This window comes from Mya arenaria, chromosome 6 (assembly GCF_026914265.1).
Source record: "Mya arenaria isolate MELC-2E11 chromosome 6, ASM2691426v1".
Classification (NCBI taxonomy): Eukaryota; Metazoa; Mollusca; class Bivalvia; order Myida; family Myidae; genus Mya; species Mya arenaria.
The window spans coordinates 37,464,572-37,484,455 of NC_069127.1; the positions used below are offsets into that span (position 1 = coordinate 37,464,572).

General features: G+C 34.5%; 1 protein-coding gene across 2 annotated transcripts in view; it reads right to left on the minus strand.

The window, feature by feature from the left end:
* LOC128238227 (uncharacterized) overlaps positions 1 to 19,884 on the minus strand; it is a 56,968-nt gene that overhangs the window by 24,685 nt on the left and 12,399 nt on the right. The window contains exons 2-5 of one of the 2 annotated variants that reach the window (XM_052953908.1): positions 12,551 to 13,230; positions 9,764 to 11,204; positions 9,300 to 9,451; positions 7,442 to 7,490 (exon numbers count right to left, since the gene is read on the minus strand). In XM_052953908.1, coding sequence (XP_052809868.1) covers positions 7,442 to 7,490; positions 9,300 to 9,451; positions 9,764 to 11,099 — 1,537 coding nt within the window. In that variant the 5' untranslated portion in view covers positions 11,100 to 11,204; positions 12,551 to 13,230. The remainder of the gene's footprint in view (positions 1 to 7,441; positions 7,491 to 9,299; positions 9,452 to 9,763; positions 11,205 to 12,550; positions 13,231 to 19,884) is intronic. The other variant, XM_052953907.1, reaches the window with a different exon arrangement.

A 19,884-nucleotide genomic window follows, 5' to 3' on the forward strand; every position in this document is an offset into this window, starting at 1 on the left:
TAACAAGGGGCAATAATCCAGTCAAAATACATGACAGGGTTATGTATCTTGTAACACTCTTTCTTCATTATAGTACATTTGATAGTGTACAGGTATATCAAGATATTGACTATAATACATGTTTCCTATTTTCAATAACATTGGCCTTAATCCCAGGAGCCCTTAATCCAATTAAAATTATTCATAATTCATACATGTTTCTAATAAATATACTAATTTCTGTGAAACTTTTTAAGTAAAGAACGGGCAATATTCCAGCCCAATACATTACAGGGTTATGTAACTTGTAAAATTCTTCATTTATACTATTGTACATTTAATAGTGAACAGGTATTTCAAAGTTTGAAAGTGTTTTAATAGTTTGTATGTAAGTGACCCAAGCTAAACACTTTAAAAAATCAGACTAGCTAAAAATTACTAAGTCCAAAAACACTAAAATATCCCCCACCCTCCCACTACCCTTCCAAATGTGTGACTCAAAACCCTGTTTAATATATTGAAGTGCATTATCTATTTATTTTCTGTGAAAACATTTGAAATCAATCAAACAAAAATTGAAGAAGCTTAGAATTCTCAAAAACAATCAAAATCCATCAAAATTCATGTTGTTTACCCCAAAAAACAGGTGAGACTCAGCATCTTTAGGGTAGCATGAGAAGAAGGGTATTAGATGAACAAGTACCCCAAGTTTCAAAGTGATCATAGTTTTGATAGTTTCCATTGTAAGTGACCAAAATGCAAAACTTAACCAAGGCCTCTGACGACAACGGCAATCAAGTGACGACAATATCTCGTCATTTTATTCAAAAATCAGACAAGCTAAAAAACAGGTAGGGTAGGTAGGCTTTTTTTATTTATTTTTTATAAGGCTTTACATAAATGTCATCATTGGGTAATGACATTAAAGTTACCATCGTATGAAGCTTTTTAAACTATACATGTCAAAACACACACACAGTAAAAAAAAAATTCTTATTATATTAAACCAACGAACTATAAAATGTTAGAGTCACAGTCATCCCTTTTTCTTAGGTCAATAAGGGTCAGGTTACCCGAACAAAAAGTAATTTTTTTGAATGCTTAATGAAAAACCAGAAAGAAATTACAACCTGAGAGGTTGAAGAACCTTAATTTCCAGTCTCAGGAATTTATGTGAGATGTCACAGGTATGACCAAACAAATTATTACTTGTAGGTTCATCATGTATTACAAATCTTATCTTTAAAAAAAAAGTTACCAAAACTATTGCATACAGTGGGTTGAAAAATCAAGTATTTAATTATCAATCTATAATTATATCTCCCATAAATGTAAAACACCTACTCAGGGGACCTAGACAATTACGGCATATTATACTGAGAAAAATTAAATGAAGCTTATGATTTCTTTAAACTGAGCTTACTTAAGCATATATCATTTGAATCAGATAATGCGTAGCAAATGAGTTTCAATTTCACATTAGACAATTTTAACAATTTGCATTTATAATAACAATCACTTTAAATACAGTCTTGCCATCAGGACATCTCATATTTCAGAAGGGTTTAAATGCCACACATCATTGACATTAACATATCACTTTCGTGGAATATTGTTACAAAATTTGTACTAATTATCAAGCAGATTTATCGGATAACAAAGTCAATAGAAATTATTTAAGAGCACACAATTTGATTACAAAAGACAATTTTTGTAGGTCTCTTAGATATCCTTCTTCCATACAAGTGATTTAATTCACAAGTTTACTGGGGTGGAGCTACTACCAGTAGATTAAATCGATACTACAGGTTTATATTGGTGATAAAACATGCATTATAACAGCGGCTAATTGAGCCGGTGGCTGTGCTTTTAACCGAGTGCCTTAAAAATTATCTCATAATGTGCTTGTTTGCTGAATAGGAAGCATCGAAGTGGGGTTTAAATGATCTGTTAATAATGGATAAATAATTTAATTGTCCTGATTGAAAGTGGTTACGGAGTAGCAGCCAATTAAATCACAGTGGAGATTCACTGAAACAGCCATGCCTCACAGTAAGTGATTTAAACTATTTTTCATGATTATTTATATACAGGTATATGTGGAATTAAAAGTATCATATTAATATAAATATCTAATGATATAATAACTAAATTCAGTTAAATATAGTTTATTTCAGATCATTCAGTGTGCGAAATTAATCTTTTTTACCTGGTATAGCCAATTGGGCTACAGACTATGAGATTTCTGTAGCCCGAGTCAGATTTTCATAGCCCACCGGCTAACAGAAAAATGCATCTTGAGTACCTTATATGGTTCTGTCAATTTAAGGCAGTTAAATTGTTGATGAAAGGAAGGATGAAGATCCTGTCAACATGTGCTGTGTGTGGCATAATTGACAGGATTTTACTAACATCTATTTAATATTTTTCAGTAACTAAATTTAAATCCCACAGGCAGCAGTTGAATTGACATGACCCACTCTATGGCCCACCTCCTCCTTGAAAACTTAGTCATTTTTTTTTTCAAGACTGAAACTATTTGAAACATGATCATCTATCACAACAACCCTTAAAGCTGCACTCTCACAGATTAAACGTTTTGGCAACTTTTTTATTTTTTGTCTTGGAACGAGCCAATTTTTGCGAAAATCTATGGACACAAGTTATATAAGACTGCTGACAAAAAAAATAGATCGCAGATTTTTATATTTAAGTTCAAAAATTGATGTTTTGTGCATTTTTCTTAAACCGTTAGTAACCGTTTAAGCCATAAAACATTAATTAGTGAACAGAAATATGAAAATCTATGATCAGATTTTTTGTAAGCAATCCTATATCATCTGTTTGCAGATATTTACGCAAAATTTGCTCTTTCCAAGACAAAATATAAAAAAGATGTAAAAATGGTATATCTGTGAGAGTGCAGCTTTAATATCAACCAAAAATTCAAAGCATTTTTTCCCCAAAAAAATACTAATATTCTAATTAGAATAAGCAATCCATAGTATCTTTTGGGGATTTTTTTTTCCTTTGAATTTTCGGTTGATATTTAGGGTTTTGTGATAGATGATCATATTCCAAATAATTTTGGTCCTGAAAAAAATAAGTTTGACTGATTTATTTTTGGAAGGGGGTGTGGCCAGAGGGTGGGTCATGTCAACGCAACTGCCGCCTATGAAAAATCCAAGTTTATTTAAGTTAAAAAACAAAAAACATCCTAACTTCAATATCTCACTATATCAAAAAAGCATAATGATTGACGGTCTGAAATTTGATTTTTTTTAACCAACAAGCCTAATGATTTCATCGCCAGTCAGGGTATCTTAAAGGAATTTTCATAGCCCGGGTCATTTGTCGTCGCCACGGGCGATTGGGCTACCGTTAATGTCAACACTGTATCATTATTTAAAAAAAAAGGATATTCAACTTGTTATTGCTTATTTATAAATTCTGTGCACTATATGCTTTTTAAGAGAGAGGGTCTTAATTTTGCATTTCTTAATTTTGCATTTCTTATTACATAAGTTATGTGTGCATGTATTCAATTGAAGTAACTTGTACACAATGACAATCACTTTACACAAAAACACTGGCTTTGATAATGTACAGTAAAACTCAGATCATCGGAACAGGCAATGTTAGAGAACTGGGGGTCGGCCGAGGTCACGGCTCAGTCCCAACCATTATTCCTTCTATTTTCATATAAAATATTATACTGATTATGGATCAAAACCTAAATTGGTCGAGGAATTGAGCACCAGTGATGGTCCCATAAAGCATTCGCCAAACTTTATGATTACCTCGAAGTCATAATTTAACACATTTGATTGAAAGCATGTTCCAAAATCATAAAACAAACAATTGCCAGGTGTTAAAAATTGCAATGACAGATGACATTATTTGACCACTATTACTTGATAAGGGCATTTGATAAGATAATTGTTAGAAGCAAATTAGCATTATTGTCACTATCAAATCTTTTCAAATGTGCGAAGGTGTGAAAAACACCCGCTGTAGAAAAACATCAATAGAACAAACTATTGCGATGGTAATACCGTATGGTTGTTTGTTCGCACTTTACCCGACGTGCCTTCCGCTGGCAAGGATAATTACCGACACGCATTAATTATACTGACATGCTTTAATCCGCGCAGCGAAAAGCCTTATCAAAACAATCATCAGTTTTGACAATACACAGTTTTGTTGCGATTGCAACGGTTGCAATGGTTGACTGTCATTCAGAAGGCATGTCGAGACTATTACGACGGTTGCAACGGTTGACTGTCAGTCGGGACTATTATGGCATTTGTATAAGTCTTATAATATGCGTGAATGTGCTCAAAATGTCAAGACATATATCATTGTTGTGTAGCCTAAATTACCAAAATACGTCGATAATTATCGAAATACACAAGACAGTTATCGAAATATGCCTTATATACAATTTTTTGTTTGTTTTTTACTATAATATATGTTATAAATACTTTACCAACCTCAATTTTTCAGCTCCAATTTTGACATTTTTCATCTTATATATTAAGGGTTTTTACCCATTTTCTCAACAAATTTTTTGCCTGCGTCCTATCTATGCTAGCGTCCTATACATGATATAATACGGTACTGTCATATTCCAATGTTGCTTGTTTAGAAAATGTTGTTATTTTTTTATAAAAGCAACTTTTGTTCTCTGTTCATTTTTTTCTTCTTTTACATTTTCATGTTTTAGTATGCGACAGCCTTTGAACATATGAATGATTTCCACATCTCAATTCATAATTGATGCTTAAGTAAACAATCAGTATGAGGACTTCAAACTTTGGAAAATCAATATGTATTTTATTGAACAGACTAAAATTGGAAATTTGGGTCGTTTGAAACATTGGATCACTTAATTAAGGCTTTATCTCGGACCCCGGTGTCCTCAGGTCACTGTTTAACTGTACATTCCTTGTGATCTAACAGTAATTTTCATGACTTAATATAGAATTAAAGTTATCATATTTATATCTGGCCGAAGTATTTTCAATATTAACTAACTTTATAGCTTCATATCTTTACTGTAAATGTGGATGTCATTAGTGTCTGTCATAAATACATTTAAATGCAATGATAAGGTTAACACGCCCATCAGTTAGTGACCTTAACCTTAACCCACTGACCTCAAAATCAATACAGTTAATCTTCTGGCCATGACCAATCTGTCTAGTGTCTAGGTAGATTGAGGTCCCTGGTAAAGAGTGTTCTTCAGTTATTAATCAAAAACAGTTTTTCAGCCCAAGGTCACCAAAACCTTCACCCACTGACATTAAAATCAATGGGTTTCATCTACTCATCAGCACCAACCTGCCTAACAAAATATGAGGTCCCTATACCCCAGCTTTCTTCAATTATTGATTGGAAATTGATTTTTAGCTCAGGTCACCACAACCTTGACCCTGTGACCAATGATTTCAAAATCAATAAGGTTCATAAACTGGTCATCACCAACCTACCTACCAAATTTAAAGTCCTTAAGCCAAAGCATTCACAATAAAGTTCTTAATCAGACACCGTACAGACTAACAGATCACGATATGCAGCCCATCAGGAGCATAATAATAACAACATCCAAGACCTTTCCTTGCAATACATCAGGCCACAATCAAGAAAACACTTTGTTAGGCCTTACCTGACCCACATTTTAGAGGGGTGGGTAGGTAGGCCTTTGTTCTCTCTTTATATTACTAAACCTTTCCCCTTAATGCACCAGTCAATTGTAACCACGGCCCCCCAGATCCGGGGAATAGCGGGGACTTTGACTTTCGGTCCAGCCAACCCCGGGTAAAAATTCCCCGCCCTGCGGGGACGAACCTACTGTAAAATCCCCGCCAAATCCCCCTGCACCCCTGGGAGCCTAGGTTAGGCCCAATCCCTGCTATATTTTTGTGAAGACAAAACCACTGCATTCACCAGGCACTGTTGGGCCACCTGGAAGGTAAAAACACGGCCCATTTTCCGGCTATCCCCGGTATACCCCCGGACAGGGGGGGGGGGGGGGGGGGGGGGCGTGGTTACAATTGACTGGTGTATAAGTCTGTAATGATAAAAAAATATGACCTGAGGAGAGACTGAAGAACTTTTGGATTGCAGGTATTTTTTCAGGTCACAATTATATTTGAGTCGGTCGAGTAATGCCAAACAAACTATTCATTTCTTGTGGCCTCATCATGTATTACAAATCTTCTCTACCTGACCAAAACTTTTGCTTATATGGGTTGAAAAAAAAGTATTTATTAGTGTTATTATGTACAAAAATAATAATACTGAGGCTTATTACTTCATAATGCAGAGTGTTTTTTAGGATATCATTTTAATTAGATAATACGTAGCACAATGGAATTTCAATTGCACATTGGACTTTGAACAATCATTACTGTAAAATAAAGTCACCATCGCCATCGTATATTTACATTTTAAATGCTATTTCATTCCTTAACTCTTATTAAGGAATATTCTTGATAACTTTAAGCAGTGGTCGAAATTAGCATAAGCCCGCAAGCCCTACACTGGTGAATTGTCTTCAGGGCTTGTTCAAATTCTAAATTTTATATAGCAGGGCTAGTTCAAAAATTTGATGTCAATTAAGCAATAGTATAAGAATTCGGGCTTGTTCATCCAAAAGTCTAATTTCAATATAAATATGACTGTTTAAGTATCACTATCAAGGAGATTTATCTCTAAATAACATAAAAATAATATTACAGAGAACATAATTTATTTATCAAGATCAATTTGTATGGGCGGGCCTATTGAAGAGATAATAAATCCCTCTTACAATTCAAACATCAATTAAAAAAACAAGCAGCTTGAGCTATTATTATAACTTCACCCTTCACAAAACTGTCACTTCACAAAACTGTCACGGGCCATAATGCTTTATCATTATTGATCCAATAAGCGAGTTTAACAGTTAAACAGGTGGTTATTACAACATGGGCATCGAACGGCATGTAACATGATATGTGAGAAATCATTATCTGAAGGGCTGCTGACTGGGATGCATGCATGTGAGATTAAGTGATGGACTGAATTAAGTTTAATTATTCTATTTAAGAGTGTTTCTGGAGGTAGCAGCCAATTAAATGACAGTGAAGATTCCCTAAACAGCCATGCCTCACAGTAAGTGATTTAAACTATTTCTTATTATTATATTTGTTATTTAAGTTATCCTACATGTATATATATCTGAAAAGAAATATCTTTCCATTTAAGTCATATTCAACTTGTTGCTTTTTTATGGGTTTTGAGAAGTATGAAAGTATTCACATAAGTTATGGGGACGTCTGCATTTTTTATTTTTTTCCTTTTATATAATTTGTGTGTGCATGTAGTCAATTAAAGCAATGTATATTATTATATAATGTATATACAATGTCAAACATTATGCACAAAAACAGTGGCGGGATAATATTAATTTACATACCTTGTGATCTGACTGTTTCATTTGTCCTTTGAGCTTCGGCAAGGTTTTCCTGAAAAAGAGGTGACTCAAGTAGGTACAAATCCTGTTTATATTAGATACAGGTTAAGTAAAATTTACAAACAGAGCATTTTATGATATGATTGAAGGTAATGTTTTGTAAACAATGTCATAACATATCTTTTGTTATTTGTACTACATTGGACTAAAGAACCACAGACACAGAGCCATTAATCAATGCAAATGAATGGTTATATCTGATCTCCATTAACTCACCGCATGTAATGCAGGATGTAAGGAAGTATTTAAAGGGCAAATATTTAAGTGTTCAAAAAGACAATAGCATGAAAGTATTAATGTTTTCAATATGTCTATAGAAAACTGTAATTACATTGAAGATTGAAAGGGAAAAACACATTTTTCAAAACCTTATACATAAGACTTGCATATATATGTACAGGGAAAATAGGATTCATGGCAGCTGAATAGCTGCAACTATTTTTGTTATAATTATAGGTAAGAGGGGTTCTTTTGATCCCAAATGGGGGTCAATGGGGGTGAAGCACTCTTCCGCAGAAGCAAAACAGGCTTTTTAGAAGCTCTTTTGAATTTTGAAGCAAACTAGAGTGTCAATATTAACAACAAATAAAGTGACAACCAAGAACAAATTGTTAATCCTTTCTTAATCAGTTATTCTTAGCCATTATATCTGCATAAATCTGTGAATCCATGGAAACCGATTAATCAAATCCCTGGAATTGGGGAAACATTATTGTTTCATTACATGACAATAGAAAAATTATTATTGTACATGCAGGGAAAACATGTTGTGTCATTTAATGCATAATTACATAATAGCCAGACTTGTATGTGTTCAGGGAAAACATGTGTCATCACAAGACTGTCCTGTACTATATTATAAGCCGCTACTTACAATGAAACATTTTTAAGATGAAGAACTATTGGGATAGTTTTCAACTTTCAAATATAGATCAAATAGATAAGTGAATAAACTCTTGATTTGCTTTAAACAAAATATCTACTTGAGAGCTCAATTAAAGGAAGACATACAGGAAAACAAAATCGTTCACCATGTAATTGTTAACATGATTCTTACTAGCATATTTTTTGTACTAATTGAACTTGTAAGTTATACTTAAACAAGTCCTTACTGTGAATGATTTCTAAAGTATGTCAGTTATTTGTGATTATCACTAAATGTACCATCTGGTTTCACATGTAATCAGGGACAGAGTTCTTTGAAATAAACTTAAATTTAGAAACTAATATTTGATGCCAAGTTAGACATTATAGGCCAAAAATAAAAAAAAATGTGGTTACTGTTATCTGACAGACCCTTTTTTATGTCCCGACTCTTATGATTTTTTGTTAAAATAAAATATAATTATTTATTGTTTTTGGAAAAATATAAACCATGTAACAATATTTTGTAAAGTATGTTACGTGCAGTTAACTTGTGTAGTTAACTTGTGTTGTGTTACTTTATTGGCAAAATAAATGTTAGAGTGTATAGGTATGTACATGTATGTAAACAATAAAACAATCATACAGACTGTGAACACAATAAAATAATGAGCAGCTTATGTAAATTTGAGCCTTACATTACATTGTTCACAAAGTCTATTAAATTGAGCCTTACATATATTCTTTTTCTGTCTTTTTGAAAAACTCTCCCTTTTTAGTAAAAAATAATGCTAATGCCCCCTTTCTCTGGGCCCAATTCCCCAAATGAAAACAAAACAAACTGTCTCATAGTTTGCATTTTCTTCTATTGGTGAGCTGTAACAACTCCCTCAGGAACAGATAGTTAGGAGAATGTGTGATAAGTCTTCCTACTCACCCTGTATGTGTTGAGGAGCTGTTCTCCTAACAACTCTCTCAGGAACAGACAGTTAGGAGAATGTCTGATGTGTTCAAACAATGGCTCGTCCCCATCACTCCAGTCCTTCAGACCAATACCACAATGATAACATCGAACAAGGTCTTGTTGACCTGAAAACACAGATTATAGAGAGTTTCATTCATTTGATAGTGTGGATAATATCTCAATATATCCAAAAAATACATCAAAAATGAAAATAAAAGTACCATTTCTTCTTGAAAACATTAAGATAAAGTTACTCCCACCTAAGTCATCGCATAATCGCTTAATCAAATGCTGAAGAAACTTTTAAAAGAAATTTTAATAAAGTTTTTTTTGTTAAGTTGTATCGATCTCCCCCTTACCCAATTAGGTAAATTATAAAGAGAAAAGATAAAAAGTAACAATTTTGATCAATCATGTATTACTCATCTCGACATTACCTGTATAAAAGAGTCCAAACACGACCATACGTGCCGGTGCCTGATGGGCTGTTGCAGGCCAGGTAGTAAATGACCTCTGCCTTGCTGTCTGGTCCTCGTACTGGGGATGCCTAGGGGTTGTTCTTCCCCCTCCTCCTGCTGTTCCGTGCTGCCCCTGCCCCTGGACCCTCTCCAGAAGGGCCCTCTCCTGGGCGTATGGGAGATTGAGGGTGGGGGTTACAGGGATTGGGGTGTTGGTTGCTGTTGCCGAGTCCCGTTCAGAAAACACAGGCCGTGTTGAGGTGACAATGTCATAGTTTCTTGATTCCCTGTCCTGTATTTCTGACCCCTCTGTGCACTGCTCTGGATATCTAGGCAGTTCTTCAGCCTGCTGTTGTGCTTCTTGCCGTCGTTGAGACAGCCTCCTTCCTTTTCGCTTAATTGGATAAGCAAAAATGTTGGTGTGAAAGAGCATATCCGGAAGTGTGGTTCTTTCACGAAGCAAGACTTTTAGACCATTCCAGTCTTCATCGAATTTATCTTGTTTGGGGCATTCAAACTTTTTTTGGAACTGTGATTTTCCTGATGAACAATGACTTATTATCATTAAGGATAGACATAGTTTGGTAGTATTCATTTTACTTTTACAAAGGGAAACATCTTTTTTAAGGTTTTCATCAGCAACATGATTTTCATCATCATTTTTCATATAGCCAAGCGAAATGGGATCTCTTTCTTCATCTCTTACTTCTTCTAAAGAATGTCTGCTGTTCTTTCCGCTATTCATGACAGGTGGCAATGCTATTGTGTTTCCAAATCTACGATCTTCTTCTGCAGAGATGCAATCAGCACATTCAATGTTATTGTAACAAAGGCCATTGACACTGTGGTTACAATGTTGTCGAGTTTGTTTTTGATGGGCGCTTGTGCAATCTTTCTTCAACTCGCATTTTAAACAATATTTTCTTATTATTGATTGTCGCCGCATCTTCCCAATGATTGTGTTGATTTCGCTTGTTTCGTTATGTACATGTACATGTACTTGTACATGATTTTCACCATTTTCTCTGACCACCATAACATCTTCCTTGGAATGAATCTCAGCCAAATCCTTACATTGCTTACTACCAGTAATCTCTTTAATTCTATCAATTGCATTCTGTTTGGGATGCAAATATATTACAAGCAAATTGATTTTTGCATTAAAGGTAAGTACAAATGAAGATGATGTTTTTACTGTCCAATGTTTTACAACTTCAGGGAGGTTTATCCCACCTGGTAAATAAGTGATTAAACATATGGTGTCTTTCATTTTGAGGTAGTCTATGTTGTTGTCTTTCATGTTGATGTAGTCCATCTTCTATCTTATTTTTTACCTTTTTAGCTTTTAGATATCCATACTTGTTTAATGTCAAACGCATATATTCCAGTAATGTTGTTACATCCTTTTTGCTATTAACACCTGGAAAAAAACAACATGGAAATCAAACAAGACATTTTACTACTGGTATTTTTTTTCTTCTCTGTTTTTGGTGAAAACTGAAAACAGAAGAAATTGTTGACATGATCGGTACACATAACAAAGAAATTTGCGCATTATGAAATGGAAAATGCACCTATTACATATATTGATCAGTACTCATTACATAATTGCATAATAATTACTAATAATTACATTAATAACTATAAGAAGTGCAGTCAAAAAGTGTACAGACTGCCTTTGTACTGTTCTCAATTTTTGGATTAGAAAAAAAATGCATCGATAAAACAAAAACTATGTTCTTAAGTCAGGACTGTACATATTATATGTATAGTTATGTTCATTTGCTATGTAAAAATTGATTGTTTTATTTTAAAAAGTGATATATGATATATAATTTTTACATAGCATTAATTAGTGTTGGGAATCGGTTCCAATTTTACTATCGATAATCGGTTCCATTCAAGTAACCGATTATCGATAGTACAATGGGTTTTTTAAAATACTAGATAAAACCTAAAGTGAAGTTTTATTCATGCACATTAAACTCTTAATCATTATATATATGCATATACGTTATGTCTATGATTAAAGTTATTAAGTGTTATATAAAAAATAGTTCATTTTTACTTGCTCATTGTGGCTTTCATCAGCCATTTTGTTTAAGATAACATCTGAACACCTACTTATAATTTTTTTCATTTTTTTTTTTTCGATGATTGATTATAACCAAATACAGTCGATTGTCGCCAATTTCAGGCCCAATCAATCGATTTTCGATTATAAATGGCGTACTGTAAACGTTCACTAATGAAATATCATCAATGTAGGCGCTTGTATGCTACATGCTAAATTCAAAACATTTTCTGGGTCAATCTACCCACTTATAAATTGGTCTGCATACCACCCCTTTCGTAGCTGCTTACTGACTTGATGGCAAATTTCACTTCCTTCTTTAGATTCAAATCTGTAACCTCATAAAACGGCATTTAATCTTGGAAATACACAGATGTCTGAAGGCCCAAGGTCAGGACTATAAGGCAGATGTTGCAGTCTTTCATACCCCCCAAAAATCATTGTTAGAAATGTGTCTTCAGCCTGATGTGAAGGAGCATTGTCCTGATGGAAGATCAAATCTTCAATTTCGGAGTCCAGACTTTCTCAATGCTTTCGTTAGATGACTCTGCCCAACTTAAAATGTCACAAACATATGTTTAATCAATATGAACCCAAATTATATTATTCGAAATGCCTGGAATAAATTAGAAATAACTATTAAATTTCATAATATATTTTGTGATCATAAATAATATGTTGATGTAACCTACTTTTTGATAGCAATCATTGACTGTCTGGTCCCTCGGTACTGCATGTTGCTGAAGCATTCTCTGGCTGCCCATGAAGAAAATGTACATTATCGTCTTTGCTGGTTTGGATCTCCTCGCTTTCTAAGGTGGAGGTGAAGATCATCTTTCCAACACCATAGATTTCCTTTTCATTTCAGGGAATTAAAAGTTCACCCAGGTTACATCCATGGTAATGATACGACTTAAGAATAGACGCTTCCATTCTCCAGCGCTGTAGAAAATTTTCGGATGGTACCAATCATGTGCACACTTTTTTTATTACCAAGTCCTTTGTCAAGATGTTATAAACATTTCCATGGCTTAATTCAAAACTATCCGCTATATCGTTGATCGATTCTGCCGATCTATGGAAATGACTCGCTGCACTTGATCCATACTGCCATAATCCTGTTGTCGACCCATTCTTTTATTGCCAATTATGTCGTCACCACTGCCTCAAAAAGTTTGTGCCAATCAAATATGAGTGCCTCAAACGTTTCCTTAATGCACCCTCCAGATTCATAAATTTGCATGTGTCGGTTGGTGTCATTCCTATTTTCCACACCACCTCTGATCTCTCCCGCTCTCAGTATTTAATGATTGTCCATTACTCCTTCCCTCTGATGAAGTTGACTTTTTTAAACCAGTGATTTCTTCAATTGCTTCAAACAATGCGCATGAATTTAATAATTTTCAAGTGATGGTGTTTGTTTTGCACATGTGTTTAAAAATGACGTTATGTAAAGTTACACGATAAAACACACCTTGTACATAGCATAATGGAGTATGCCCGTGATAGAAGGTAGACTAATAAACTAAGGCAGCAAGGCGTTCCACAATTGCACATGAACTTGACTTGGTGTTCAGTCTAAGACATTTTTAAAAGATTAAGGGCATGTTGGGATTTTAACTTATATCTGGAATACCAAACATCCAAATTAATATACTACTTACCATATTTTTCCCCCATTTTACTTGTCTCATAAACATGATTATTTGTCATTCCTTTTCATTTTTTTGTTTATATGCTACTAAATGTATCATGTTTTATCAACAATGCATACTAGTAAGTAGTTAATTATGTACCTCATACAATTAATCATAATTGTTAATAATTGTTGGGCAGATAGTTCAGAACTTTGTAAAAGTTAACAACATGATTAACGACATTGTTGTTAACTTTTAAACATGAAATATTTCAATTATATGCTTACATACTGAAATGTTAACAAGAACAGCTGAAAAAGTTGTCTCAAATAATGTTAGAAAGACAGCAGATGAGCAGATCCATATAACTTTCACAGTAGTAACAATTTGAAAGTAAAAATCGATGATGAAGACAAAAGTCTGTTGAAACATCATGTTTTGCTCAGTTTTTGTTTTTATAGGATTTTATTAATTTCAAATAAAGATGGGTTTTTTTAACTTATAAATCTACATTTTTTTTATTTAAATTAATACAAAGATTTAATATTCAATTTAAAACATATTGTTTTCCAAGTTTGCAAATATTTAATGATTCAGTTTGCGTTAGTTAATTGATTAACATCCAAACTGAAGGTCCTGGGGAAATTACTTGATTATACAGTCATATACTATATGTTATACTTTAGTACTCAACAGTCATGGTTCAACTTGGTTCAATTTCAAAGAGTATTTGGCATTTTGAATTTAAGTGATTTATTCTGACTAACAAATTAGTAATTGAAGCTAATATAAATAATTAAATACAGTTAAACACCACAGATAAAACGACCTACAGAAAGGTAGCAAGAGAGTTTAAAGGAAAGTCGATAATTTGTTGAATAATCATTTTATATATCATCAGATATAGTTATCTGTTTTTTTTCTATGGTATATGTTTATCAAAAACAGATTTCATTGTTGTACATCTGCATATCCGGTCTGAATTGTCTCTTAGCTCTAGGGAAATGGAGCAGGGGCCCTTGCATAGGGATATTTTAACCCGAAAAAAAAGAATTTCAAATATACACAAAAAAATGAATTTAGCCCATCACATTAACACTAGTAATAACTGGATTCTAGAGAAGCAAATAACAACTTCATGAATGTGATAGCAGGGCTTTTTGTATAGAACTGTACCCACTGGTTCGACTACCAGACACATTCCCAAAGCAAAATATAAGATATTTTCCCCAATCTTTAGAAAAAAATCCCAATCAAAAGTAGTCTTTTGGATGAACAAGCCCGAATTCATATACTATAGCTTGGCATCAAATTTTTGAAAAAGCCCTGCTATATAAAATTCAGAATTTGAGCAAGCCCGTAAGACATTTTACCAGTGCAGGGCTTGCGGGCTTGTGTTAATTTCGACCAATGATTTATTGCAATAAATATTTACACATAAATGATTGATATTTCAGCCATATTGGGTTTAAAGGCAAATGAAACTACCATATTTTTAAATAATTTCCTTATTCGCATGAGACTAGACAGCTTGTTCTTTTAACTGTGAAATTTCCCAATTTCGGCATTTTTGCAGCGCAAATATTCTCAAAATGTCTAGGGTCTTTTTCCCACCCGAATTTTGTCACAAACATGGGAAAATAGATACTTTTTAAGGTAAGGGATGGCCCACGAAAACATAAGAAAGACATGATATTTGTGTCAACAATATTAATTGCAGGCCATTTTAACCGACTCAGAACAATGAATTGTTGAAATTCTAAGCATTCTTAATCAATATTCCTTCACATCACATAAGTTTTTCAGGTATTTTAAACCAACAGTTTTCTGTACAATAACTATACAGCCCCAAATACAACAAACATGGAACACATTTGAAACAGTTTGTAATTATCTGTGTGGCACCCATGTAGTCAATATAAATAACCACTTTACTAAGAGTCTTTCCACAATTTTTACATTGGGCGACCCTATGCTTCTTGGTTCTGTTAAGAAAGTTCCCTGTTTTAATGTGCCTTATTGTGGCTACTATTATTCTTTGCTGCTTAATGTATTCTAATTTCAACAGTTCATTTATCTGAGGTGTTATTAGACAAAGTGGCAGTTAGATTTTCAACAATATTGAACATGCATTTAATACAATGTACTTCATCAGTTCATGTCATCTTGAACATGTTCAACAGTTCAAGTGTTATAATGAAGGGATCTATAAAAATATTCATTAAACTCTTAATTTTTAAAGACTCATCTTGTTTAATTTATGGATAATGCTTATATATAGGCAGTTTCATGTTTAAGCCACAATAATGCCCTGTTAACAGGGCTGGTATTTAACCCAGATAACAAAGAGATAGAGTAACACAGATATCACACACAGAAGGCCATGGACAAATGCAGATAAGGCCACAACAAATTGATCATTTGTTCGTCGGATTTGCCGCTCCTAAAATTCGAAAAACGAAAAAAAAAATAAAAAAAAACTTTTTTTGCGCCAGCACATACTATTTGGCCGCGCATATTATTATTTTTTTTACTTCTGAATTTCCTCTATTTTCTGAAGTTTTTTTACTTAAAATTTAAACCTGCAACGTCGACTTCGCCCTTTTTTGAAGGTATTTCCATGCTTTCATTCCCCGCGAGCAAACTTTCCTCGTGTCAGGACAAAATCAGGTCCGGGTAACCGCAAAACAGCCGATATTTGTTGACAGTCTTTTTTGTCAGGAATATTTTGCAGGACGCACCGTTGTTATTTATTTCCGGTATTAATTTGCAGGATACTTTCAGTTTTTGTAAATGTAAAGTACACATTTTTAATTGAAAATCAGTGTCATAGTCAATGGATTATAGTCTTCAGTAAACAACAACAGTTTCACAGCGTCGAAGGCAATAATTATTTATGTGTGTTTTAAGTAATTCATTGTTTTGTACTCAAAATTTAGACTTGAGTGCAAAACTTATATTAAAATACACGGACACTCGACTTACAACAAATGAACATGTTTCCGTGAGTTATTTTTTAAATTCTAAAATGCATTTCTCAGTTTTTAATTCTCAATGTCAAAGTCACTACAACCTTATCATTTGCTTCAAGAGGTTCAAATATAGACCTGACCCAATTTTTGGAAATGCTCAAATGATGAATTACTCTTACTAGTCTAAAAAAAAATTATTTTGTGATAGTATTAAGTTACGGGATGAATACAATAGTTTTCTTTTTGGTCTTCGAATAATTGCACGTTACTATGAGGAATGTTGTCTTTACAATATATCCATGCTTAAATTGAAGTTAATAGTAAAGCACTGGATCTTATTGCCATTTTTTATATATTGAGACAGATTTTCATGTGATACAATCAAAACCTTTTAATTTATATTTAAACTAAGAACCTATGTTTGCAATTAAAAAGCATTTCTTGACATATTGCATGATATATTTGGTAAGAAATAAACTTTTTATATATTTTTTTAATTTTTCACCTTGCGCTCGCCTCTGAATTGCCTGAAATTTAAAAAAAAGTATTTTAATTTTTTTTTCGCTCGCTCGCTCCTACTTTTTTTGGGCAAAATCTGTAGAACAAATGATCAATTTGTTGTGGCCTAACATATAATAAGAAAGATTCCTTTGAACATATTTATAGTTAAAGTGTATGTTGAACTAAGAAGTCAAACAAGAGATGTTTGTCAAACATTATGCCCCCCCTGAGCGCCATGTTGTCAGGATTATATGGACAATTGAATGAAATATGCATGGACCGAAATGACCAAATGCCCCTTGATTTGTCACTAACATTGTATGCCGTTGAGGCAGTTTTAAGATTATGACCATTCAAAGGATTGAGTGTGTTATGACCATGACCTTTGACTCTATGACCTCAAAATCCATAGTAGTCATCAGCTGGTCACCAAAATTCTAAATGTTAAGTTTGAGGGCCATGGGTGCAGGCATTGACAAGTTATCATATAGACAAGCATTTTTCGTTCAAGGTCACTGTAACCTTGACCTTTGGTCCAATGACCCCTTAAATCATAAGGGGTCATCTACAGGTCAGACACAACTCCAAGTCAAGTTTGAGGTCCATGGGTGCAGGCATTGTCCAATTATCACTTGAAACATTTTCACATTCAAGGTCACTGTGAACCTGACCTTTGACCCAATGACTCCTAAAATCAATAAGGGTCATCTCCTGGTCAGGCCCAACTTACATGTCAAGTTTGATGATCATAGATTCAGGCATTGTTGAGATATCACTGGGAGAAGATTTGTTAACTTTTTTGCGATAAAGGTTACTGTGACCTTGACCTTGGCCTGATGACCCCCAAAGTCAAGAGGGGTCATCTACTGGTCAGGCCCAACCTTCATGTCAAATTTGATGACCATAGGTCCAGGAATTGTCGAGTTTGCTTTCAAGGTCACTGTGACCTTGACCTCTGACCCCTTAAATCAATAGGGGTCATCTACTGGTCAGGCCCAACCTCCAAGTCAAGTTTGAGGGCCATGGGTGCAGGCATTGTTGAGTTATCACTCGGGCAACCTTTTATCGTTCAAAGTCACTGTTACCTTGACCTTTGGCCCAATGACCCCTAAAATCAATATGGGCCATCTACTGGTCAGACCCAACCTCCAATTCAAGTTTGATGGCCGTGGGTGCAGGCATTGTCGAGTTATCACTCAGACAACCTTTTACCATTAAAGGTCACTGTGACCTTGACCTTTGGCCCGATGACCCCCAAAAACAATAGGGGTCATCTACTGGTCAGGCCCAACCTCCAAGTCAAGTTTGAGGGCCATAGGTGCAGGCATTGTCGAGTAATGACACGGACAACCTTTTACCATTCAAGGTCACTGTGACCTTGACCTTTGGCCCGATGACCCCCCAAAACAATAGGGGTCATCTACTGGTCAGGCCCAACCTCCAAATCAAGTTTGAGGGCCATGGGTGTAGGCATTGTAGAGTTATCACATGGACAACCTTTTACCATTCAAGGTCACTGTGACCTTGACCTTTGGCCCGATGACCCCCAAAAACAATAGGGTTCATCTACTGGTCAGGCCCAACCTCCAAGTCAATTATGAGGGCCATGGGTGCAGGCATTGTCAAGTTATCACTCGGACATCCTTTTACCATTCAAGGTCACTGTGACCTTGACCTTTGGCCCGATGACCCCCAAAAACAATAGGGGTCATCTAATGGCCAGGCCCAACTTCCATATCAAGTTTGATGACCATAGGTCTAGGCATTGTTGAGTTATCACTCGGACAAGCTTTAAAATTATTTTACAATTAAAGGCCACTGTGACCTTGACCTTTGACCCGATGAGCCCTAAAATCAATAGGGGTCATCTACTGGTCAGGCCCAACCTTCATGTCAAGTTTGATGACCATACGTCCAGGAATTGTTGAGTTATCACTCGGACAAGCTTTGGTCTACCGACGGACCGACCGACCGACATGCCTGTGCAAAGCAATATACCCCTCTTCTTCGAAGGGGGGCATAAAAATCAACAACAACAGGATACTGTTCAGTACTGCTGGTGTTTTGTATTCAAGTTAGAGTTTATCACATGTAATTTTATTTTAAAATCTATCAGTTAAAGGCTAATTTTGGTATATTTTAATGGATGTACAGTAGAAACTCACTAAACCGGACAAGGTCCGGACTGGGCAAAATTGAGGATTCCGGTTTAGTGAGGATTTGATGTATGGAGTAAGTTTACTCAAAATATTAACTGAGTTAACCTTTAAAGGGAAGTTGAAAACTGGAATAAAATGAAAACACATAAAGATAACATTTATTGATTTAAGTAACGATACAAACAAATTATCCGATTATCTGTAATTTAATGCTTGTTAAGTATGTTTGATAGTTTAATTAACACACCGCTCTAATTTGATTCAATCATAAAAGTCTTTAGATAAAACAACCCTCCAAAATGATCACTTAATAACCATTTCTAGTTCTTTATTTTCTGCAACAAACAAATTAATGTTTCAATCAATTTTCTTTTCACAAGTTTGATTATCGTGCGGCAGTCAATCCACAGCGCAATCATTATTATCGATTATTGAGTTAACACAACATCACAGGTGCAATATTTAACGACGCACCGGCTGTCAAAACAAAATGACACGCGATTCGCGAATTCCTAATACACAAAATCATTTTGACATGTTGAAACAAGTATATGTCCGGTTTTGTGAGGTAAAATTACGTTGACAACAAATTTTCTCGATTTTTTGTCCGGTATCTGGAATTCCGGGGTTCCGGTTTTGTAGGGATTTTTTTACATTGAAAATAGAAGGGGAAAACCAGGACTCTGAAAAAAGTCCGGTATCCTGAGGATTCCGGTTTTGTGGAGTTCCAGTTTAGTGAGTTTCTACTGTACATAAG